At 44.0% G+C, this 25,818-nt stretch overlaps 1 protein-coding gene across 2 annotated transcripts in view; it reads left to right on the top strand.

The window, feature by feature from the left end:
* Nucleotides 1-24,278, top strand: part of LOC124149910 (hemicentin-2-like) — a 32,067-nt gene extending 7,789 nt beyond the window's left edge. Inside the window, exons 1-13 of one of the 2 annotated variants that reach the window (XM_046521757.2) lie at nt 2,431-2,487; nt 3,822-3,933; nt 12,772-12,895; nt 13,378-13,562; nt 14,667-14,834; nt 15,619-15,747; nt 16,806-16,902; nt 17,824-18,011; nt 19,239-19,373; nt 20,287-20,430; nt 21,095-21,142; nt 22,005-22,107; nt 22,818-24,278. In XM_046521757.2, the coding sequence (XP_046377713.2) occupies nt 3,861-3,933; nt 12,772-12,895; nt 13,378-13,562; nt 14,667-14,834; nt 15,619-15,747; nt 16,806-16,902; nt 17,824-18,011; nt 19,239-19,373; nt 20,287-20,430; nt 21,095-21,142; nt 22,005-22,107; nt 22,818-22,998 (1,575 nt within the window). In that variant the 5' untranslated portion in view covers nt 2,431-2,487; nt 3,822-3,860 and the 3' untranslated portion in view covers nt 22,999-24,278. Of the gene's footprint in view, nt 1-2,430; nt 2,488-3,821; nt 3,934-12,771; nt 12,896-13,377; nt 13,563-14,666; nt 14,835-15,618; nt 15,748-16,805; nt 16,903-17,823; nt 18,012-19,238; nt 19,374-20,286; nt 20,431-21,094; nt 21,143-22,004; nt 22,108-22,817 lie in introns of those variants that run through there. The other variant, XM_048392256.1, reaches the window with a different exon arrangement.
* Nucleotides 24,279-25,818: the final 1,540 nt, after the last annotated feature.

The raw sequence follows: 25,818 nt of genomic DNA, 5'->3' as shown, positions 1-25,818 counted from the left end.
ATGTCGCAACATTGATTTAGTTTCGAACGGTAATCATCTTCATATTCGTTAGAGCACAAAAACAATTTGCTCGACCTATTTCAGGTTTACAATTTCACATTTAACACTTCACACGGAATACAAAACGAAGCCTCATATTTGGCGAAGTTTGCCGGCCGTATTCCCCTTCCACTCGTACCGACATCAACACTGAATTCAATGTACATCGCAACTGATAGGTCCACACGTGATAGTGTTAAGGATAAGGAACTTAATTAGATGAGGAACTCGATACTTAAACAGGCTTCCGAAATTCAGGGAAATGGATAAAGCATGTCCTTGTCCACATTGGCAAAAAGTCAATAATCCTAGTTTCGGTTACAAATGAAATATTATAAATACAGTAAACTACGGTTATAACGAACACGCTTATAACGAACTAACGGATATAACGAACTAACTTTATAGTCCCGACTAGTTGCTGTATTATACTGTATATATGCTTATACCGAAATACGGTTATAACGAACTAAAATTAGTAGTCCCTTTGAGTTCGTTATAACCGTTGTTTACTGTACACTTATCGAAAACAAGCCTGCAGCTAAACAAGCTTGAGAAACATCAAGACTTGAAATTAAAGCTAATCCGCAGACCTGTATCATACAAGCACGGGTGGAAGGATATTTTGGGGCCGATGATGTGACAGTGATGAATACACGCAGAACAGGAACTCCACGTGCACCGCGTCACACTCAACCGCAGTCCTCTCGTCAATGCACGTGGAAACGTATTACTTACGTTTTCTCTTTTGCAGTAGTGAGTGAGTGAGTAAGTAGGGTTTTACGCCGCTTTTAGCAATATTCCAGCAATATGACGGCCCATGTCGGGAATCGAACCCGGGTCTTCGGCGTGACGATCGAATCTTTTGCAGTAAAGGTCAAGATGAATATGTTCTCAGATAACATATCAACTAGGACAGGATTGGTCCTCTCCGATAAAGTACCATCTTAGTCGGACCATACTCATTTAATCCCACGGACTTATTTAATATTGGAAAATCATAATAAAGCTTTACTTCCCGATTCTGTATCCATTAAGACTGTTATTTTTAGTGGGAATGTATTAAATAAGTCGGGTACGACCTATATCACGATAATGCCGGTCATTTTTTATATCTCAGTCCAGTGTGTGCAATGTTGCATAAATGCTATTGTCAGCCCTTATCCTTTAAGTCCTGCTGTCAGCACACACCGTCCTCATGGGCGGCACATTCGGCCTGTCTGACAGCGTCCGTGATCGTGCATGGGTGTCACGAAGTAGGCCCGTAGGCATACCAATTACGTCGCCTTCAGCTTCAGTGAGTGAGTGAGTGAGTTTGGTTTTACGCCGCTTTTAGCAATATTCCAGCACTATCACGGCGGGGGACACCAGAAATGGGCTTCACACAATGTACCCATGTCGGGAATCGAACCCGGGTCTTCGGCGTGACGAGCGAACCCTTTAACCACTAGGCTACCCGACCGCCCCCTTCAGCTTCTGCTTTAACCAACTTAACCGCGATAACTTAAACGAAAATACTGCTAACGGGTTGTTACACACTTAAGCACACACCCCACTCTCTCATCTTTTTATGACATTGTGACTTTAAGCACACCTACTACTTGGTAGAATTAAGATTATCGTTATGCAGTGATGAAACTATATACGTGCTGGTACCAGTTCATACCATATTTGGTTTCATGTATTTTGTTATAATTGTTGAACACACTGGCAAGAGAATGTGTGAAGTGAGTGAGTTGGCTTTAACGCCCCTTTTAACTGTATTCCAGTTATATCGAGGCGTTTCAGCTTAATGTGGGAGGAAAGCCCGAAGTGATGCAGGTCTCAGACGTTTACCACTTCGGTGAAACACATGACCACGGGTATGGTGCTGACAAACCTAGAAAGATAATCGGGACGGACCGGGATTCGAAACCACAATCATAGGTTTCTGGCGTGCCCAAGGGACGCAACTCTGCACAGCGAATCGCGGCGCCTTAGACGACTGGGCCAACCGTGCCCCCGAATATGTAAAGAAGCAGGCGGACCACATTGATCACGAACCACACATCTTTTGATTGAATGGAATATGAACACTTCGATACCTTTTCACATGGAATTGGGCGGTTGGGTAGCCTAGCGGTTAAAGCGTTCGCTTGTCACGCCGAGGGCCAGGTTCGATTCCTGACATGGGTACAATGTGTGAAGCCCATTTCAGGTATCCCCCACCCTGACATTGCCGGAATACGGCTACAAGCGGTGTAAAACCACACTAATTCACTTATATGGTATTAACATAAAGATTACTAATAAAAAGCACGTAATGGGTTTTTTGTTGTGCACATCCTCAGCACTGACTCATTTTGATTAAAAAAGGACGACGCGCCTGAAACTAACAAATTAATTACAATTCATGTAATCATTTCCTTGTCCGATCACAACTGATATCGTGGTGTTGGCTTGTTCAAGGTAGGCACATCAGATCATTATTTCTCACGTTAACACGTTGATATATTATATATACACCTTCATACAAACCGGCTTGGTAACACGGCCTATTATGATAAATTATTAATTACATAGCGTGTATTTGAAATTTCCCATTGTTTTCGTTGATATGTTGTGTATTTGTGTAAGTATAGTTCTACTCATTGACATTAGAAACTGTGAACAGTGAGTGTCAACATGAACTTCATTTTTGCAGAGATGTCTCTTGGTTGTAAGTCCAGTAAAGGTTATGGTTAACGAGTGACCTACTGAGACAGTGTAACAACTTGTGGCGATTAGACAACACAACATGTGTATTAATATCGCACATGCGGAAGCTACGCTGGAAAGGGACGTTTTAGCCCATTGGACTAACGCATTTATCAAACGAATACTCGAACCACACATTTTATGAATTAACAGATATACAAACTTCTACCAGTCGATAGGTGTAAGCTAACAACAGTGTGAGAACAGATACACGGTACCTCATGCCTATCAAACAAGACTAAAAAGTCGATGACTGGCTGATTGCCCGTTGTGGTTCCCCGGTGATAGTGTCTCATGCTAGCTGCCATTGTACAGGGCGTCGTCCTATAGCTGGAACATTACTGATTGTGACGTAAATCAACTTTAAGTGCCTCCCTCTCACTTCACTTAATATGTTGGCATTATCATTAAATTGAGGTGAGGTGAGGTGAATATGGGTTTAACGTCGCGTCCAAGATTATTGCACTTATATAGCGACGTGCATACACGTGTGTGTGTGTGTGTGTGTGTGTGTGTGTGTGTGTGTGTGTGTGTGTGTGTGGCTGCTTGTACTACTCCGGACTGATACCGATTTATAGTGCTAGCTCACTGAGATACCATGTCGCAGTTTAACATGAATAGCTCACTCAGACACAGTATACTGACTCCGAGCCGACCAGTCCTTGTTTTAGCCCCTTAATGCCGAGCGCCAGACAGGGTAACAACAAGTACCATCTTTTAACGTCTTTTGGTATGACGCGGCCGGGGATCAAAATTGAGATTGTGAAGGACTTAAACACATGAGTAAAGTCTCATGATTCAATGTATAAGACTGCTTTTAGTCTTGTTTGATAGGCATTACTCAGAGGTTGACGGATGACAAAGTTCTTTAATAGTGTAAAGGCGTCCTTTCAGTATAGATCCTCATACTGTTGTCAAGCAAGTCTGTCTTGCTTGACAACGGTATAAGGATCTATACCGAAACGTCGCCTTTACAGTATTAAAGAAGTTGTTATCCATAAGTTGTGTCTAGTTTGCTATTTAGTCACCTCTGCGTCTATTTGCAGCCAAAGCTGACGTCCCCTGTACCTTCTCTGTGTTTCAAAATGTCTATGTCACCGCTGATATTCGCTTTACTGTTGGGAGGATCCATGTTTGTGCCGAGTTCAACAGAACCAGGTAAGTATGGCATAAACATGCGCAGTAGCTCAATATCAAATAGCAATACCTACCGCATATACCTGATTGGTGACGGATACCCAGCAGGCGTCCGTTTACCTGCGTCAACTTTAGATAACTCGCTGACATACCTGACAGAACGGTGGTACTGGCAGTAGTCTGTTTACTCAATATATCTCCAGATGGTATCTTTATGATATAACCGAGACATCTTAAAAAATGTTATTTTTTATGATTTCTCAATAACAATGTCACATTAAATATATAATTAGTGTACATGTACGGTTTATTTTACAAATAATAGAACAGCTTATAACTGGCGATAGACATTGAAATAGACTATATGGCGATGGGCTGGCTTTATATTAGCCGATATACCCGATACTTGGCAATATTCTGCGGATATCTTTTAGCAAGCGATATTTCTATTTCCGGTTGACTCCCGATAACTGCCTGCTGTATCCGGTCCTTGGCAGACATCCAGCTGGGGTGTCCGTTAGCCCCGTTTAACTCTTGATAACTGCCTGCTATACCCGGTCCTTGGCAGGTATCCAGTAGGGGTTACCGTTAGCCCCGTTTAACTCTTGATAACTGCCTCCTATATCCGGTCCTTGGCAGACATTCAGCTGGGGTGTCCGTTAGCCCCGCTTAACTCTTGATAACTGCCTGCTATATCCGGTCCTTGGCAGACATTCAGCTGGGGTGTCCGTTAGCCCCGCTTAACTCTTGATAACTACCTGCTATATCCGGTCCTTGGCAGGTATCCAGTAGGGATGACCGTTAGCCCCGCTTAACTCTTGATAACTGCCTGCTATACCCGGTCCTTGGCAGATATCCAGTAGGGGTTACCGTTAGCCCCGTTTAACTCTTGATAACTGCCTCCTATATCCGGTCCTTGGCAGGTATCAAGTGGGGATGACCGTTAGCCCCGTTTAACTCTTGATAACTGCCTGCTGTATCCGGTCCTTGGCAGGTATCCAGTAGGGGTTACCGTTAGCCCCGCTTAACTCTTGATAACTGCCTCCTATATCTGGTCCTTGGCAGGTATCCAGTAGGGATGACCGTTAGCCCCGTTTAACTCTTGATAACCGCCTGCTATACCCGGTCCTTGGCAGGTATCCGGTAGGGGTTACCGTTAGCCCCATTTAACTCTTGATAACTGCCTCCTATATCCGGTCCTTGGCAGACATTCAGCTGGGGTGTCCGTTAGCCCCGCTTAACTCTTGATAACTGCCTGCTGTATCCGGTCCTTGGCAGACATTCAGCTGGGGTGTCCGTTAGCCCCGCTTAACTCTTGATAACTGCCTGCTGTATCCGGTCCTTGGCAGACATTCAGCTGGGGTGTCCGTTAGCCCCGCTTAACTCTTGATAACTACCTCCTATATCCGGTCCTTGGCAGGTATCCAGTAGGGGCATCGGTTAGCCCCGCTTAACTCTTGATAACTGCCTGCTATACCCGGTCCTTGGCAGGTATCCAGTAGGGATGACCGTTAGCCCCACTTAACTCTTGATAACTGCCTCCTATATCTGGTCCTTGGCAGGTATCCAGTAGGGATGACCGTTAGCCCCGTTTAACTCTTGATAACCGCCTGCTATACCCGGTCCTTGGCAGGTATCCGGTAGGGGTTACCGTTAGCCCCGTTTAACTCTTGATAACTGCCTCCTATATCCGGTCCTTGGCAGACATTCAGCTGGGGTGTCCGTTAGCCCCGCTTAACTCTTGATAACTGCCTGCTGTATTCGGTACTTGGCAGATATCCAGTAGGGGCATCGGTTAGCCCCGCTTAACTCTTGATAACTGCCTGCTATACCCGGTCCTTGGCAGGTATCCAGTAGGGATGACCGTTAGCCCCACTTAACTCTTGATAACTGCCTCCTATATCTGGTCCTTGGCAGGTATCCAGTAGGGATGACCGTTAGCCCCGTTTAACTCTTGATAACCGCCTGCTATACCCGGTCCTTGGCAGGTATCCGGTAGGGGTTACCGTTAGCCCCGTTTAACTCTTGATAACTGCCTCCTATATCCGGTCCTTGGCAGACATTCAGCTGGGGTGTCCGTTAGCCCCGCTTAACTCTTGATAACTGCCTGCTGTATCCGGTCCTTGGCAGACATTCAGCTGGGGTGTCCGTTAGCCCCGCTTAACTCTTGATAACTACCTCCTATATCCGGTCCTTGGCAGGTATCCAGTAGGGATGACCGTTAGCCCCGTTTAACTCTTGATAACTGCCTGCTATACCCGGTCCTTGGCAGGTATCCAGTAGGGGTTACCGTTAGCCCCGTTTAACTCTTGATAACTGCCTGCTATACCTGGTCCTTGGCAGGTATCCAGTAGGGATGGCCGTTAGCCCCGTTTAACTCTTGATAACTGCCTCCTATATCCGGTCCTTGGCAGGTATCCAGTAGGGATGACCGTTAGCCCCGTTTAACTCTTGATAACTGCCTGCTGTATCCGGTCCTTGGCAGGTATCCGGTAGGGGTTACCGTTAGCCCCGCTTAACTCTTGATAACTGCCTCCTATATCCGGTCCTTGGCAGGTATCCAGTAGGGATGACCGTTAGCCCCGTTTAACTCTTGATAACTGCCTGCTATATTCGGTACTTGGCAGATATCCAGTAGGGGCATCGGTTAGCCCCGCTTAACTCTTGATAACTGCCTCCTATATCCGGTCCTTGGCAGGTATCCAGTAGGGATGACCGTTAGCCCCGTTTAACTCTTGATAACTGCCTGCTGTATCCGGTCCTTGGCAGGTATCCAGTAGGGGTTACCGTTAGCCCCGCTTAACTCTTGATAACTGCCTCCTATATCCGGTCCTTGGCAGGTATCCAGTAGGGATGACCGTTAGCCCCGTTTAACTCTTGATAACTGCCTGCTATATCCGGTCCTTGGCAGATATCCAGAAGGGACATCCGTTAGCTTCGTTTAACTATTAATAACTGCCTGTTATATTCGGTACTTGGCAGATATCCAGTAGGGGTAACCGTTAGCCCCGCTTAACTCTTGATAACTGCCTCCTATATCCGGTCCTTGGCAGGTATCCAGTAGGGGTTACCGTTAGCCCCGCTTAACTCTTGATAACTGCCTCCTATATCCGGTCCTTGGCAGGTATCCAGTAGGGATGACCGTTAGCCCCGTTTAACTCTTGATAACTGCCTGCTATACCCGGTCCTTGGCAGGTATCCAGTAGGGGTTACCGTTAGCCCCGCTTAACTCTTGATAACTGCCTGCTATATCCGGTCCTTGGCAGGTATCCAGTAGGGATTACCGTTAGCCCCGTTTAACTCTTGATAACTGCCTGCTATATTCGGTACTTGGCAGATATCCAGTAGGGGCATCGGTTAGCCCCGCTTAACTCTTGATAACTGCCTCCTATATCCGGTCCTTGGCAGGTATCCAGTAGGGATGACCGTTAGCCCCGTTTAACTCTTGATAACTGCCTGCTATATTCGGTACTTGGCAGATATCCAGTAGGGGCATCGGTTAGCCCCGTTTAACTCTTGATAACTGCCTGCTATATCCGGTCCTTGGCAGATATCCAGAAGGGACATCCGTTATCTTCGTTTAACTATTAATAACTGCCTGTTATATTCGGTACTTGGCAGATATCCAGTAGGGGTAACCGTTAGCCCCGCTTAACTCTTGATAACTGCCTCCTATATCCGGTCCTTGGCAGGTATCCAGTAGGGGTTACCGTTAGCCCCGCTTAACTCTTGATAACTGCCTCCTATATCCGGTCCTTGGCAGGTATCCAGTAGGGATGACCGTTAGCCCCGTTTAACTCTTGATAACTGCCTGCTATACCCGGTCCTTGGCAGGTATCCAGTAGGGGTTACCGTTAGCCCCGCTTAACTCTTGATAACTGCCTGCTATATCCGGTCCTTGGCATGTATCCAGTAGGGATTACCGTTAGCCCCGTTTAACTCTTGATAACTGCCTGCTATATTCGGTACTTGGCAGATATCCAGTAGGGGCATCGGTTAGCCCCGCTTAACTCTTGATAACTGCCTGCTATACCCGGTCCTTGGCAGTTATCCAGTAGGGGTTACCGTTAGCCCCGTTTAACTCTTGATAACTGCCTGCTATATCCGGTCCTTGGCAGACATTCAGCTGGGGTGTCCGTTAGCCCCGCTTAACTCTTGATAACTGCCTCCTATATCCGGTCCTTGGCAGGTATCCAGTAGGGATGACCGTTAGCCCCGTTTAACTCTTGATAACTGCCTGCTGTATTCGGTACTTGGCAGATATCCAGTAGGGGCATCGGTTAGCCCCGCTTAACTCTTGATAACTGCCTGCTATACCCGGTCCTTGGCAGGTATCCAGTAGGGATGACCGTTAGCCCCGTTTAACTCTTGATAACTGCCTGCTATATCCGGTCCTTGGCAGGTATCCGGTAGGGATGACCGTTAGCCCCGTTTAACTCTTGATAACTGCCTCCTATATCCGGTCCTTGGCAGGTATCCAGTAGGGATGACCGTTAGCCCCGTTTAACTCTTGACAACTGCCTCCTATATCCGGTCCTTGGCAGGTATCCAGTAGGGATGACCGTTAGCTTCGTTTAACTCTTGATAACCGCCTGTTATATCCGGTACCTAGCAGATATCCAGTAGGGGCATCCGTTAGCCCCGTTTAACTCTTGATAACTGCCTGCTATATCCGGTCCTTGGCAGATATCCAGAAGGGACATCCGTTAGCTCCGTTTAACTATTAATAACTGCCTGTTATAATCGGTACTTGGCAGATATCCAGTAGGGGTAACCGTTAGCTAACTATTGATAACCGCCTGCTATATCCTGTACTTGGCAGATACCCAGAAGGGACATCCGTTAGCTCCTTGTAACTCTTGATAACTGCCTGTTATATTCGGTATTTGGCAGATATCCCGTAGAGGCATCCGTTAGCCCCGCTTAACTCTTAATAACTGCCTGCTATATCCGGTACTTGGCAGATACCCAGGGGAGGGGTCGGGCGAGGTTTTTCGTTTTAGATCAACGTTTTATTCTTAATTATCAGGAACTGTATTCTTTAGACACTCATGGCGGTTTTTTTCTACCGCGTGTTCCTCCCACCAATGAACGTCCAGTGACCTCATGTCCTACTTTGAAGGTGTCCTTTCGCTGTAGGCGAGCTCTTCATACAAGAGGTCCTTTCGGTTTCCATCATCCATGCGACAGCGTGACCAAGCCTGTAAAGTCAGTGCTGTTGGGGCAGAAAGAAGAGACTTAGGATTGTGATGTGGAAAAGAACCTCAGTGTTTATGTGACCCCGAAAAACATAGAGGGCACCAGTAAAGAAGTCCACCCTCTGCATGCTGATATCGTTAGAGGCTTATTGTGGGGCATCCTCTTTGATTGGAATATGATCCTGCAGCATACCCAGGAAGAGTCTGTGTCACAGCTGGCACTGGGGTACAAAGATGTGACAAGCATGTTACTGATGTGGTGGCGCCTTGTGGTGATGAGGTCCTGATGGCACCAGTGCTTCAACCGGGGTGTCTTCAGGAAGAAGGAATTGGAAGTTGTGTGTGCACAGCTCGAGAAGCGGTCCATTTTCATACATCACCAATTCCATATTGTCCCTGACTGCAGGGCGGGGATTCATGGTCAGTACCCACTCTTTCATATGCTGCCGAGCAGTACCAGCTGTTCGTGGCTGGTGACCTCCTTGATAACGACCTGGAGCTGGCTGTGGAACTGGATCTCGTCCTTCGCCTCCTGTGTGGTGCAGAGGGTTGGAACATACACACTGATGAGGCCCGTGGGAAGGTCAGAAGTCTCTCCATTCCATTCTTGCCAGGATTGTCTGTTCCGACTTGGTTTGATCAGCTCCTGTAGCATGGTGATGTCCACATGCAGTCTTCGTTGAGAGTCGTCTGAGAGCTGTACCATTGAGGAGTCTCAACAGACAATCCGGTCGTCATGGTGCGAACATTCCATGATCTCATTCTGAGAGCTGTCTTATTGATGAGTCTTGCATACATCACTCATCTCCCGGAGGTCAACAGACAATCCGGTCGTCATGATGCGAACATTCCAGGATCTCATTCTGAGAGCTGTCTTATTGAGGAGTCTTGCATACATCACTCATCTCCCGGAGGTCAACAGACAAGTCGGTCTTATTGAGGAGTCGTGCGTACATCACTCATCTCCCGGAGGTCAACAGACAATCCGGTCGTCATGATGCGAACATTACAGGATCTCATTCTGAGAGCTGTCTGATTGAGGAGTCTTGAATACATAACTCATCTCCCGGAGGTCAACAAACAATCCGGTCGTCATGGTGCGAACATTCCAGGATCTCATTCTGAGAGCTGTCTTATTGAGGAGTCTTGCATACATCACTCATCTCCCGGAGGTCAACAGACAAGTCGGTCTTATTGAGGAGTCGTGCGTACATCACTCATCTCCCGGAGGTCAACAGACAATCCGGTCGTCATGATGCGAACATTACAGGATCTCATTCTGAGAGCTGTCTGATTGAGGAGTCTTGAATACATAACTCATCTCCCGGAGGTCAACAAACAATCCGGTCGTCATGGTGCGAACATTCCAGGATCTCATTCTGAGAGCTGTCTGATTGAGGAGTCTTGAATACATAACTCATCTCCCGGAGGTCAACAAACAATCCGGTCGTCATGGTGCGAACATTCCAGGATCTCATTCTGAGAGCTGTCTGATTGAGGAGTCTTGAATACATAACTCATCTCCCGGAGGTCAACAAACAATCCGGTCGTCATGGTGCGAACATTCCAGGATCTCATTCTGAGAGCTGTCTTATTGAGGAGTCTTGCATACATCACTCATCTCCCGGAGGTCAACAAACAATCCAGTCGTCATGATGCGAACATTCCAGGATCTCATTCTGAGAGCTGTCTGATTGAGGAGTCTTGAATACATAACTCATCTCCCGGAGGTCAACAAACAATCCAGTCGTCATGGTGCGAACATTCCAGGATCTCATTCTGAGAGCTGTCGTTAATGAGGAGTCTTGAATACATCACTCATCTCCCGGAGGTCAACAGACAATCCAGTCGTCATGATGCGAACATTCCAGGCTTTCATTCTGAGAGCTGTCGTTAATGAGGAGTCTTGAATACATCACTCATCTCCCGGAGGTCAACAGACAATCCAGTCGTCATGATGCGAACATTCCAGGCTTTCATTCTGAGAGCTGTCGTTAATGAGGAGTCTTGAATACATCACTCATCTCCCGGAGGTCAACAGACAATCAAGTCGTCGTGGTGCGAACATTCCAGGATTTCATTCTGAAAGCTGGCTTCCTACTGTGTGGTCTTATCTGATGCAAAGTTTACATCAGTTGCACATGCAAGATATATTCCTTCTCCAGGTCTTGCTGACAGATACAAGGGAAAGGACTCATCCAATACTGTCAAAGTGGAATTAAACTCTTAACATGCTATGTCGAAAATGTCGTGTTTACTAATAACTCTCCCTGAATTTTCTCTGAAAATGAATGACATGCTCTAATACAGGTCATCTCAAAAGTACATTAACATCCGATGTCAAGCTTATGCCAAAGGTCACTCGTATGGGATGAAAGAACAAACAATATGATGCGATTTTGCCTCGCCCATTCAATTAAACTACCCGTAAAGATCCGGGATAGAAAAGGTATTCAGTAACCCATGCTTGCCGTAAAAGGCGACTAACGGGATCGGGGGGTCAAGCTCGCTGACCTGGTTTATGCATGTCATCGTATCCCAATGACGTAGATCGATTATATACAGACCGCCGTCATATAGCTGGAATATTGCTTAGAGCGGCGTTAAACAACATGCAAGCAGCACACAGACACAGTACCAAAGGCTCCAGGTGTTGCTTCGGACAATAATTCTTCCTTCATCCAGGGGGCACTGGTGGCCCAGTCGTCTAAGGCGCCGCAATTCCCTGTGCAGAGTTCCGTCCCTTGGGCACACCAGAAAGCTATGATTTTGGGTTCGAATCCCGCTTCGTCCCGATTATGTTTCTAGGTTTGTCAGGTTTTCTGTCCTTGAAGAACTTGGTTCTTCAGTCGCTCAAGTCAGTGTTCAACCTCTCTGCACCCTCTGCCATGTGGGGCTAGGCTGTCCTTCCGACAAGCTACGCTAGGTCAACACATTCAATTCATGTTATGAATTCCATAAACCGGTAGAGGGGGCACGGGTGGCCCAGTGGTCTAAGGCGCTGCGATTCGCTGTGCAGAGTTGCGTCCCTTGGGCACGCCAGAAACCTATGATTGTGGGTTCGAATCCCGATTCGCCCCGATTATGTTTTTAGGTTTGTCAGCACCATACCCGTGCTCGTGGGTTTCACCGAAGTGGCAAACGTCTGAGATCTGCATCACTTCGGGCTTTCCTCCCACATTAAGCTGACACGCCGTAATTAAACTGGAATACTGTTAAAACGGCGTTACACCCAGCTTACTCACTCACTCTTCACTCATCCGTTGACCAGGAAATACAAAATATGGCGAAACCTTCCCACTGACAGCTCCTATCATCGAGACTGTTTTACACTTCTCCGACGTCACAGAAATTAATACTGGCAACAATTTTAAGGGGTGTTACGTCAGACTTGTCTGAAAGAACATTAAGGAATTTCTTAGGACCATTAGAACAAATAGTAAAATACCATGATAGGAGATTATCTGATTTTTTTCCATATTGATGGACATGACGAGGAAATGCTTTAACCTAAAAACTCCAAACGTGATCATTATCGACATTTAAATGAATAGAATAACGAAATGATCTATTGCTCATCAAATATGTTATTAGTGATGTTATTAATAATTAAATGGCATGTATTTCACGTGATGACATTGAGGTTTTCCTGTGTATGTAGAGATCGATGCACGTCTAAGAGTGTCCCGATCTTCATTCACCGTCAACAGGAAGTTTGTTTACGTCAGAGAACACAGCAGTGTGACCTTGCAGTGCAACCCTGACGCGGATATTACAACGGAAGGGTGAGGATGACAATCCTTTTGTAATTATTACAATATTTTCTCTTCGTAAGTATTTTCCGTGTATGTTTTCGATCACGCTTAAAACTAGTTTGGACAATAATTGTTTGAGCGTGTGGCCTAGTTTAACAACAATAATCATAATTTACTAGGACTTCTGTCCTAAAAAATATGAGTATACTGTCAAATAAAAAAGTCATGTTAATTCAATATAACACACACGACGCTCTGTATATATGTATTGGTAGTCTACAAAAAGAGGTATGCAAACTCAATGTCGTCGTAACCATTGGCTACACTATAGAATGTTATCAAAAAGTAATGTGAGCTTGTGCACTAGCAAATTATCTACACTGTAAGTTAGTGTGACTTAGTAATTGCTTTGGATTTCTTGTTTGAATACAAATATTTAATTATTCAAACGAATTATTCGCAGGTCCAATCCCTGGCTTAACTCGTAACTATTTGCCATGGTTGTTTAACAGCTTTGTTTGGCACCATAACGGACCTTCGAATCCCATATACAAAGACGAGACATATGATCCTGAAAGAGATGCAGGTTTGATATACATCAACAAGATGTCTGACGTGGAACAGGGTCCTTACAACTGTCTGGTGAACACGTCCAATGGAAGACTCCTGTCAGAGACAGTTATACTCAAACTTGCAAGTAGGTTTTCTTTTAACAAGGACGTTGCTGTCTGCTATACAATTCCTCTACACCATTGAAGTAAATGGCAAAACAAAATCATAATATGTTAATTAATCATTGACGTTTGAAATTGCAACAGTTTCACTTCACCTTTCTATGTTAATTTGTGAAAGTGGCATAAGGTGCATAAATTGGCGGCGTCCACTAATGCCTACATCCACTAATGCCTACCATCTACAATAAACAAAGTCATGCACCAGTGATTTTCAGCGACACCTGCTATCAGTGCTACCCAACTCTAACTGGGGTTATCTCCCAAAACCCCTACATCCCATTTCCCCTACAACCCAGTTCCCCTACACTTAGTTAAAACAACACGCGGCATTTACCTGTCTGGCATTATGAACTCACCTAAAGGAGAGATTAAGGTCTGGAGTAGAGGTAGTAGAAATGAAAGGGGTAGAGCTTTATGGGATAAGGGGACTTAAAGGAAAGTTTTTTTAAAAAAAAGAATTATTGTAAGTGTAATGAAATATGCCTGTATGATGAGAAGATCCTGAAGTCTGCAAGAAGAGCAGCTGGCCTACCCCTACTCCCCAAGAACAAGATCCCATTTGAGATGAAATTTATTATAATGTATTATGAATTTCTCAATCTATTCGTGTTTCTTGGGTTGTTCCATTGTATGAAATAGGTAACAGACTAGGGATTAGCAGTGCCATGGACCGTGAACTTTGTTGTCTTAAGCTGTAGGGGAAATGGGATGTAGGGGTTTTGGGAGGTTACCCTAACTGGACAAGTCCACTTTAGTGGAATAATGCCTATAGGCGACAAAAGACAGAAAATTGTATGAAGTCACTTTTTATTTCACATTGCCATAACACTAAGAGTAATGATTTATGATTTCTGCATAGTTCTTATAGTATACACCAGCAGATATTTGCTGATTTCAAAGAAATCTAATATTAGAAGCATGGGTATGTTGTTTTCATTGTGTAGGCATTATTCCACACTGCTTTATTTTTTTGTAGGCAATAGTAATTGTAGGCAAAAGTGGACGTAGGCATTAGTGGCTGGAACCCATAAATTTATATACAATCCTATAGTATAGTATGTTTTCAGAAACCGAAAAACCGCCTTTGGGCTATGGGGTAAACCGGCTCAACGGTATGGATCCTCTTCCCTGTGACGTAACGGCATATTCAGTACCACGTGGTGAAATCACCTGGCTTAAAAGCGAGACAAAACTGGATCCTTCTGAAACTGAAAACGTGTACATAAACATGAACGGTTTGTACTTGTTAAATGTGCATTTTAAACTTATCGAATGATGAAAATGCATGATTCATCTGTTATATGGGTTCGATAATCTTGTCATCTCATAAATGGATAGGACCCGTGAAGGTCCGGGGTAGAATAGGTCTTCAGCAACCCATGCTTGCCGTAAGAGGCGACTCACGGCATCGGGTGGTCAGGCTCGCTGACTTGGTTGATGCATGCCAATTGCGTGGAGCGATGCTCGTGATGTTAGTCATTGGATTGTCTGGTCCAGACTTGATTGTTTACAGACCTTCGTCATATACATTGAATATTGCTGAGTGCGGCGTTGTTAAACAACAAACAAACAAATGATAACAGAATGTGAAAAAAACTAAATCAAGTTGTTCTGATATATATTGATCAGACATAATATTTTAAATAAGGTTGTATCCATTTCGAAAAAAAATCCCAAATTATCTATTGAATAAAATATACTTTTCAAGAACAGAATTCTATACGGTGTCTATAAAGTGAAAGAGTTCCGAGGTTCGTATCACGTTTGATAACGTGCAGCACACACTCCAATAAGTATAGAGGTAAACTTATTACTACGCCATTGGTTCCAGGATATACCCTTAATATCCCAGTGACATCTTACCTGACAAGTAACGTTAATGTCCGACATAACAAATGTCTACAGCGGGCATGACTTCGGGCTTTCTCCACCAGCTGCCACGACGTCACATAACTGATATACAGACTGATTATTCAAAGATGCGCTAGACACACTCACTCAATCTGTGAATGGTTTCAGGTGCCTTGGTCTTCGTATACTTGACAAGTGATGACTTCAATAAGCCGTACAAGTGTGAGGTGCACAACAACGTACTGCATGAAAATATTACAGGGAACACAACATATTTGAAAGAGGGAACATGGAACAGTAAGTTCTTCAGGTGAAGTGACCACGGTCTGTCATTTTACCTTATATTAATATTCTAGCTTCTGATTGGTTATAGACAATCATTTTCCATGTAGAGCGCTAAAATGCGGGGTACACATTTCGTATAGCCCGCTGAGAAGTCTAGTTAAGTTTCTGAAATGAACCGATCTTTTTCGAATGCATTGGATAAAGGGAAGTAACAGGCTTCGTCTGTTATGAGTTTTGCTCCGTGAAACTGCGGACATATGTCCCGGGCCTGGATGGATGAATGTCCGTAGATAGGTTCCTTGTCTAACGATTCATCAGGATATATACGGTGTGATGTACCCTATGTGTGAGCAGTGTACCCCAAGGCTAACGCTACCGCGTCGCGGTACACAGGTTCACAAACAGGGTACACATCACACCGTATACCCCTCTATAAGTGTTTACTTACCTTTTACGTATACGTAAATAACCCTTGTCCAAATTTGATGATAACTACTACTAGGATATTAAGTCTTTGAAAGGTATTTAGAAGTGATACACATAAGGAAGAGTGGATGTCAACTTCTATATTACGAAGAAAACAACGTTTCGGAGTATATGCTTACTCCTTCATCGGGGGAAGCATATACTCCGAAACTTTGTTTTGACATCCAAATTTGGATGATTCCGAAATTGACATCCAAATGCTCTCTTCCTTACTTGTATATTAGTTTTTTTAAGAAACAAATTATTTGAAACGAAAAACTAAATTAAGAATTATTATCATGTTTAACGAAATAGCAATACAACTTTAGTTTTTTTTTAAATACGTGAAGTAGGTGAACCAAACTAAGTGATATTTAATGACACTCACTATGAGAAATAGGGTAACGTTAGCATATATACTTCTTGAACACTAAAATACATTTACATTTATTTAGTTCATCGATGGAGACAGTGAAAATATATCTCACCAACAACTATCCCCAAATATGTTGTAAACATAAACTGTTATTTAATATAGTCAGATGTAACGATGATGTATCACATGGACACTGTTAACGAAGAACTATCACCCTGTGTCGATCTAGGTCGGAGTCAAACCAAACCAAAGCTGATCACCAGCACCGGAACCACATCGGCTGCGGAGGGCGATGACGTCATACTGGAATGTGTCTTCGGCGGGGAGTGAGTGACACATACTTCAACTTGATAATTCTTTTACTCGTTTATGTGTCTTCAGAATATCTTGTAAGTGGATCATTGAGACAGGAGATATATGGATTTCAACTTCTGAACTCTTTCTACAAAACTATCTGAGGTTATTCATTGCTTCTTCGTCAGTATGGTGATCGTTCATTCCTGACAAAGTTTGTTTGTTTGTTTGTTTGTTTGTTTGTTGTTTAACGCCGCAGTCAGCAATATTCCAGCTATATGAAGACAGGAAGTAGCATTCTGTGTGAACACCGAAGTTGAAATCAGATATCTTGTGTCTCTAAATTCACATAACAGTACCAGATGTTTGGCTTGGATTGTTTGTATGTTGTTAAAGGCCGCACTCAGCAATATTCAAGCTGTTAACGGCAGTCTGTAAATAATCGAATCTGGACTAGGCAGTCCAGTGATTGACATCATGAGCATCAATCCACTCTATGGGATACGAAGGGGCGGTCGGGTAGCTTAGTGGTTAAAGCGTTCGCTCGTCACGCCGAAGACCCGGGTTCGATTCCCGACATGAGTACAATGTGTGAAGCCCATTTCTGGTGCCCCCCGCCGTGATATTGCTGGAATATTGCTAAAAGCGGTGTAAAACCACACTAACTCACTCACTCACTATGGGATACGAAGACATGCATTAGCGAGCCTGACCACCCGATCCCGTTTTTCGCCTCTTACGACAACCAGAGTCTCCTTTTAGGGCAAGCATGGGTTCCTGAAGACCTATTCTACCCCGGATCGTCACGGGAAAGGAAGCTTGAGTTATAAACAGTGTGTTGTAAGGTATAGAATATGTTTTTGAAAAAACATATAATATTGTGCATTTTTGTCTGAACCAAATCTTTTTCTCAATTTACCAAACTGTCATCCTATTCTTTGTAAACTCCCCAGCCCAGCGCCCACGGTAACATGGACGAGGAGACACGCCCGGGAGGCCCGTCACAAATACAGCTATCCCGCGACTAAAGGGAGCCAACTGCGTATAGCGGACGTAGCTCTGAGTGATGGCGGAGAATATAGGTGCCAGGCTAAAAACCCACCGGGAGAGGCTGAAGCAACAGTGACTGTAAACATCAAAAGTACGAAGTACCTAATACTGTAAATCTTGAAATTAACGCCAGCGTGAATTAAATGCGAAAAATGCGAGTAGTCTTTGCTCGCATTATTAAACAACGCATTTATATCAACAATAAGACATTTTGGATAGCAGAAATACCAACCCAGACATACGCTGAAAACAAACAACTATGTATTTCCACATCGCTGTTTATTGAGCAGCACTTGTAACAAGTATATAAACAGTGTCGTTCAAACACTAATTGCTCCCTCCTCCCCAACCCCATCGGTATCTATTCCAAATCTCAAAATTCCTAAAATCTATATAAGCAACCCCCAAAGCCCCGCCCCCTCTTGGGTTGCACACACCACTTTCGCCCCTTTCGGAAACGCATTAAATGGCCGGGCCGGGCCTGTGTTCGAAATACGCATCAGTCGGAAAGCGCACGTAAATCTCCAAAGTAAGTAAGTACGTAAGTAAAATTACATCCTGTGAATTGTCACTGTGGGGGTCAAGACAGGAGTTCTACACACTTAGGTCATCACTGATGACACCTGCAAGTCCAGACAGACGCCACCCACGCAACACGGTATCTTTGTTCTTTGCGACTGCCGAGGCCGACACGAGCCAGCGCGCATGTATTGTTTAGCGGAAGTATTCTAATCAGTGCTAATGAGCGGTGCTATTTGGTGTGTGATTGGATTAATGTAAGGTTGGATGAGGGTGAGGATTTAAACTGTAAATAACTTTTCTGATCGCAGTGAAAAGTATGATGAATGAACAAACTCGAAAAGCCTTTAATTGCGATGGTACATATGTCAAATGATGAGAGTCAATAATATTTGATATACATGTACGTCTACAATTTCAAGATCTCGCTGCATTTTGTTTGTTTCTTGTTTAAAGCCGCACTCAGCAATATTCCAGCTATATGACGGCGGTCTGTAAATAATCGAGACAGGATCAGACAATCCAGTGATTGACATCATGAGCACCGACCTACGCAATTGGGATACGATGACATGCATCAACAACGACAGTGAGCCCGACCACCCGATCCCGTTAGTCGCGTCTTACGACAAGCAGAGTCGCCTTTTTACGGCAAGCATGGGTTGCTGAAGATCTATTCGACCCCGGATCTTCACGCGTCCCCTGCATATTTTTATCAGCTGTGATGCATAGCATAACCGATCACTATATTTACGGTTTACGCTGCAAAAGATGTATACATTGTTCATGTATTTTACAGAAAAGCCAGCTTTGCTGTTTCCAAATTCTGTTGAGTCACGTTTCCTCGTCGCCGGAGACAATGTTACCTACAACTGTATTCCCGACTCCGGACTGGAATCCAGATGGCTTTTCGATGGAACGTCACTCGATGATGGTATGTATTTATAGAAAGAGATGTTTATAATTGCTCAACTCGATTAATATAAGTGGTATGACATTATTATTTGTTAACCATTTCCATACTAATAAGAAATAAGGTGTTGTTTACGAAAAGGTGAGCGTATCCTGCTGCCCCAACTGTGGCACGTCACATATTGGGGGAGGAGGTGTATGTGTGTGTGTGTTGGGTGTGTGTGTGGGGGGGGGGGGGGGGGGGGGGGTCGTCTAAGGCGCCTCGATTCGCTGTGCAGAGTTGCGTCCGTTGTGCACGCCAGAAACCTATGATTGTGGGTTCGAATCTCGGTTCGCCCCGATTATGGTTCTAGGTTTGTCAGCACCATACCCGTGCTCGTGTGTTAAAAGCGGTGTTAAACCCAACTCACTCACTCACTCGCGTAACATATGTCATGGCAAATCATGTGTTTACCTGGACAAACGAGGGATATATAGCACCAGTCAAAATAGAGAATTGCATGGGACATTATATTTGTCACTGATGTGTCACGAATGATGTGTAAAGAGTATCCTAGTCCTACCTAGTCCCATAACTTGTTTGGCCGGTGGGGTAGCTGAGAGGTAACAGCGTTCGTCTTTCACGCCCAAGCCCAGGGTTCTATTCTCCACATGGGTATAATGTCTGAAGTACAGTTCTGGTGTCGCCCGCAGTGATATTGCTTGAACATTGCTAAAAGCGACATGTACCTCACTCACTCATATATAAATACAACAGCTTGAATTACAAATACAAACATAAGCTGAACGGTGATAATAGCATACTTGTTATTGAAAATTCTAATATTTTGCTTATATATATTTTACACAAAAGGGACCAGTGTTCGAACGGCGTTCTCGTTAACATGTTGTCATAAATATGAATGAAATGATTGTCTCTTACCATTGTTATCCAGGGACGGAACAACTTCTTTTGGGCAATAACAAAAAGTCACTGACCATCACATCAACTAGAAGTGACCGAGAGGGTATCTGTGTCCAGTGCAACGTCAGTAACGACATCGCCTACACCCTGTACAGCGCCTGTGTCAGATACGTGGGTAGGTTGCAGTTTTCCTAATGGCAGTTGGGAATATCATGGCACGAATAGCACAGATACTTGTGAGGCGCCGAACATCGATGTATGGAGTTGCGGCCGGAAGGTGTGTCAGAGGTCAAAGATGGTGGGCTCGAGTCCCAGATATGCCATGATAATATGTATCTAAATGTAGGTTCGTCAGTTCGGGGGTTCGCTAAAGTGGCACACGTCTTCGGTCTTTCCTCCCAGCGAAACCTAGACCTCAACCAATCCACCTAAACCCCCAAACTCACCCAAATGGACGTTCAATGTCTTCTCCTATAGCCTTGCACATGCACGTCGCTTTATGTCTTGAACGTGATGTGGGGGTACGGGTGGCCCATTTGCCTAAGGCGCCGCGATTCGCTGTGCAGAGTTACGTCCCCTGGGCACGCTAGAAACCTATGATTGTGGGTCCGAATCCCGGTTCGCCCCGATGATGTTTCTAGGTTTGTCAGCACCATACCCGTGCTCGTGGGTTTCACCGAAGTGGTAAACGTCTGAGACCTGCATCATTTCGGGCTTTCCTCCCACATTAAGCTGACACGCCGCGATATAACTGGAATACCGTTAAAAGCGGCGTTAAACCCTCACTCACCCACTTGAACCAATTTCACCTCGTCTCACTTCCATCACTTATGTTCCAGCCACTGAAGCAGACCTACCAACAACAACCATGATCATCAACACGCAAGGTAATCAACTGCAGCGTATATTAACCTTCATGGCCTTGGCACACAGGCTTGATTTGTGTTTTCTGAAAAATGTTTTTCATGAAGAGAAATAAAATGATGTTATCATGTTACCTCACATGTTACCGTACAATGCACTTTATATATGAATGTGTTTGCATTCATATTTCTTGATCATAAGACAGTTTGGGAAGGACATCTCATGAAACACAAAAGTGCGTTTGGTCGTCCTCTTGTGCACATTCGGCTGGTAGTTCTATAGTCAAGAAAATTAGAAACGTGTATGTACGTTTCTTGGTAAACTTCACGAAGGCGTGAAGATCGGGATTCCGGAGTAACAGGGTCTTGATTAACGAGTGTCCGTTTTAGCGGGATTTACACTTACAAGGTCCCCTGGGTTCAGTATAAAAGGACCTAGTGGTTAAAGCGTTCGCTCGTCACGCCGAGGACCCGGGTTCGATTCCCGACATGGGTACAATGTGTGAAGCCCATTTCTGGTGTCCCGCGCCGTGATATTACTGGAATATTGCTAAAAGCGGCGTAAAGCCATACTCACTAACTCACTTCAGCATAAAAAGGGTCATCGGTGGTGCAGGGTATAGGGGTTTCCGGGGTCGACACTAACGACGTTTCTGAGAAGTTCAAGTAATGCAGAAGTACGACTTTTACAGAGGAACGGAAATTCAGTTAAACGGTTTACCAAAAGACCAGGGACCGAGTTAGGTATAATATGATACTGATAATTAGAAGTCATCGGTAATCTGGGCCATATCTAAACCACAGGGGTAATATCAGTTGTCTTGACTGCCAAGAGTTTTCATGCTTTTGTGAACTGGCCCCAAGGATGTCTCTGTTTTCTCTTAAGATCCATCTACGCTGTCGACATTCAAGCTGTGGTGGGTTCTTAATCCCGTCGTCATTGTCACTGCCGTCGTCATCATCATCGCCGTGGTCGTCGTTAGCGTGAGGTACACAGCTGAGACAAAAAAGCATAAAAAACACATATTAATATCAAAGTTATATTCATTCTTAGGCAACGATATTCGGATGTTACCAGCATGACCTGCGAATTCTTTTTTTAAATACTCAGTAAAATTTAGTTTTTGTTTCAAATGAGCGAATTTGTTTTTCAGAAAATCATATAACGCCCCCATATATATATTTCTTAAATAGTCCTCTCTCGGCATCAAGTATTCTCTTCCATTACATTCACTAGTTGTTAGTGATTCATAAACACATCTTCATGTTCTCGTCGGAATCGTACTTTAAGGGTTTTGTCGTTTTTATTCATGGACACTTGTTTTATCTTAGACCGCCTCCGTGGTCTAGTGGTAGAGAGTCCGCCCAGAGAGCGGAAGGTCCGGGGTTCGATCCCCGGCCGCGTCATACCAAAAGACGTTAAAAAATGGTACTTGTTGTTACCCTGTGGGCTCGTCATTAAGGAACTAAAACAAGAACTGGTCGGCTCGGAGTCAGTATACTGAGTGGGGCATTCATGTTAAACTGCGGCATGGTATCTCAGTAGGCTAGCACTATAAATCGGCATCAGTCCGGACTAGTACAAGCGGCCACATACACACGTGCATGCACGTAGCTATATAAGTGCAATAATCTTAATAATAACCGCGACGTTAAACCCAATTTCACCTCACCTTGTTTTATCTTGCTTCCTTATCAGGCGCCGAAGAGCAAATGAGAAGAAGCGCCTGTCCACCGTAGGAAGCACAGTGGACCTGCCAAACAAGGCTAGCATCTACTGGGAGGCCCATCAGCTTATAGAACAGACATCGGATAAAGGGCGCATCGCACAGGTCGCAAAGAAACAACAGCAAGATGACCTCTGGAACGAAATTATATAGACCAGGGTGCGATTTATGACTTTTCTACCTTGCATTCACAAGGGCGTACATGTTGGCTGTCAATTTCATGACAAACAAATGCATTCAGCAGTTGCTCGCTTCCCTTGCTGATGTCTTGAAGGCGCCGTTTCCATTTGTAATGTCCATGCTCGTGTGTCATGTACTAACCTGTACATCAGGGTCTGGTGAGGTTGTAACCACTTTGAAATGTGTTCATAATGATTTGGGTGTACCTCCTTCCGCTGCTCATAGCAGGACAAGGTGTGTTGGAATTAGAAACACACGTTTTCTCATTGAAGTGACCAGCCTCATCTGGTCTTGCAATAGTTGACCATTTCTACAATTTACGTTTGAAGTACAAATGCCAGTACTAAAATGCCTTTTAAATGTTACTTATTAGTTTATTATTAATTTCATAATATTGCGATGATGTATCAGATTGATGCCGGAAATGCTAACATTTATGATCTCAATTTCCGCCTAAATATGTTGTTTTTTTGTTTGTTGGTTGGTTTGTTTGTTGTTTAACGCCACACTCAGCAATATTACAGCTATATGACGGCGGTCTGTAAATAATCGAGTCTGGACCAGACAATCCAGTGGTTGATATCTAGTCAAACTCGGAAAGTTCACGGGACCAGCACATTATTGAAGGTCCTTAATGGCGACTGGAGGAGCCTCATCACTTAATGGAGGCAAATAAGATGGACCAGACAATCCAGTGGTTGATATCATGAGCATCGATCTACGCAACTGGGTAAGATTACATGTATCAACCAAGTTAGCGAGCCTGACCACCCGATCCCGTTAGTCGCCTTTTACGGCAAGCATGGGTTGCTGAAGACCTAGTCAAACCCGGAACGTTCACGGGACCAGCACAGTATTGATAGTCCTTAATGGCGACTGGAGGATGCTCTTCACTAAATGAAGTCAAATAAGAAAGTGAGAAAAGTTGTTAGCCACAATGATTTTATGCAGTAATTACTCTAAACGTCATACATTCAAATGATCCCGGGGGTAGAAATTGTCTCTGGCACCCTACATTGGGAACCCGTGGAATTCATAATTAGAATTCATCCCTTTGCTGGTCGTATGAGGCGATTTAATAGATGGATAAGGACCGACGACTTTTTAAGGCGTGTCAAGGTCGCCCGATAGTTTTGGTTGGTTGGTTTGTTGTTTTACGCCGCACTCAGTAATATTCCAGCTATATGACGGCGGTCTGTAAATAATCGAGTCTGGACCAGACAATCCAGTGATTAATATCATGAGAATCGATGCACGCAATTGGGATCGATGACATGCATCAACCAAGTCAGCGAGCCTGACCACCCGATCTCGTTAGTCGCCTTTTACGACAAGCATAGTCCCCTTTTACGGCTAGCATGGGTTGCTGAAGACCTATTCTACCCCGGAATCTTCACGGGTCTCGCCCGATAGTGTAGATTGTTGCCCCTAATATCAATCTCTAGTTTGTTTGGTCCAGATTCGATTATTTACAGGCCGCCATCCTATAGCTTGAATATTGCCCAGTGGCATCCACGCACGCAATTAGATACTGTATTTTTTATAATGACTAAGATTAGGTGTTTCAAGCTTTGAATGTTTTGGTTTTTTTATTGTGGTTTATTGTGAAACATTTGAGTTAATAGTATATGTATATATAATGCTTGCCTTCCTCTTGTAATCTATTTCTGCAAATAAATTTGAAATCACTCAAAATGTTGGTGTTGTATTAGCTGACCTGACTGGAAGTCCTGTTAGCACTAGTCATGGCCGTTTGTCTGTCGTGGGTCGTGCGTATTAAGAACATTGGAAGAAAATGTGAGAAACGATAGTGGCAAACTCCGTACTTATAGATTTTTTAAATCCGCATAAACTACAGAACCTTATGTCACAAAGTAATTACCAAAATCACACGTAGTGCTATGGCCAAGTTTAGATGTGGGGTCGCCCTGATCCGAATAGAGACTGGTCGGTATGAGAACCCCCCTGTAGATCATCGTATCTGCCCTCTGTGTTGTAATGAGACAGAAGATGAGACCCCGTTATACTGAAATGTGCTGTATATGATGAGGTGAGACATGCCAGGGAATGTACTGCATATGAGATGAATGAAACTTATTATGATTTTAGTGATGTTGAAAAACTATGTTATTTGTTCTCCTCTATTGATTAAGTAAATATTGTTGTCAAAACCACTTATGCAATACTCGAACGCAGGCGTCGTCGTTTATATAGCACATAGTAATGGGTGCATCTATTTTTAGCTATAATTGTATTTTATACCTTTTTATTTTCAGAGTAATAATTTTGTATATAATTTAGATTTAGTCTCTCATAATTCCAAAAGGAATGGTGTATATTTTAAAATGTTTTATCTATGTATTTATGTTTGCCTGTGAGACGTAAACAAAATATCTGTCTGTCCAATTTGTTTGAGAGTTTGGAGTCCGAATTTCGATATGGCCGTCATGGCAGCCATATTGAAAATAAGCGTTTATGGACATTACTCGGCCTTTTTGCTTCTAAATGTATTGAAATGTGATATATGGGTAGTAAGTAGTGGGACCCAGCACAATGTCATGTGACATTCGATATCGTAAACTTTTACCCTTATTTTTACATTTCCGATTTAACATTACTGGAAGTTAAATTTCTTAAGGCTATTTTCAGTCAGTTACGTTCCAAATTTAAGAAAGTGTGGTACTGTGCAACATTTGAAGCTGGTAGTGGGGCATCACTATGTGTTTCTTGTCATTAAAGTTCCCATCTTATTATATATTTGAGTATTTATTGAAAGGCGAGGATCCTCCGTTC

The sequence above is a fragment of the Haliotis rufescens genome, unplaced genomic scaffold, assembly GCF_023055435.1.
Source record: "Haliotis rufescens isolate VD_foot unplaced genomic scaffold, xgHalRufe1.0.p SCAF_1, whole genome shotgun sequence".
NCBI lineage: Eukaryota > Metazoa > Mollusca > Gastropoda > Lepetellida > Haliotidae > Haliotis > Haliotis rufescens.
Note: the sequence above shows the minus strand (reverse complement) of the source record. Positions and strands in the feature narration are given on the sequence as shown.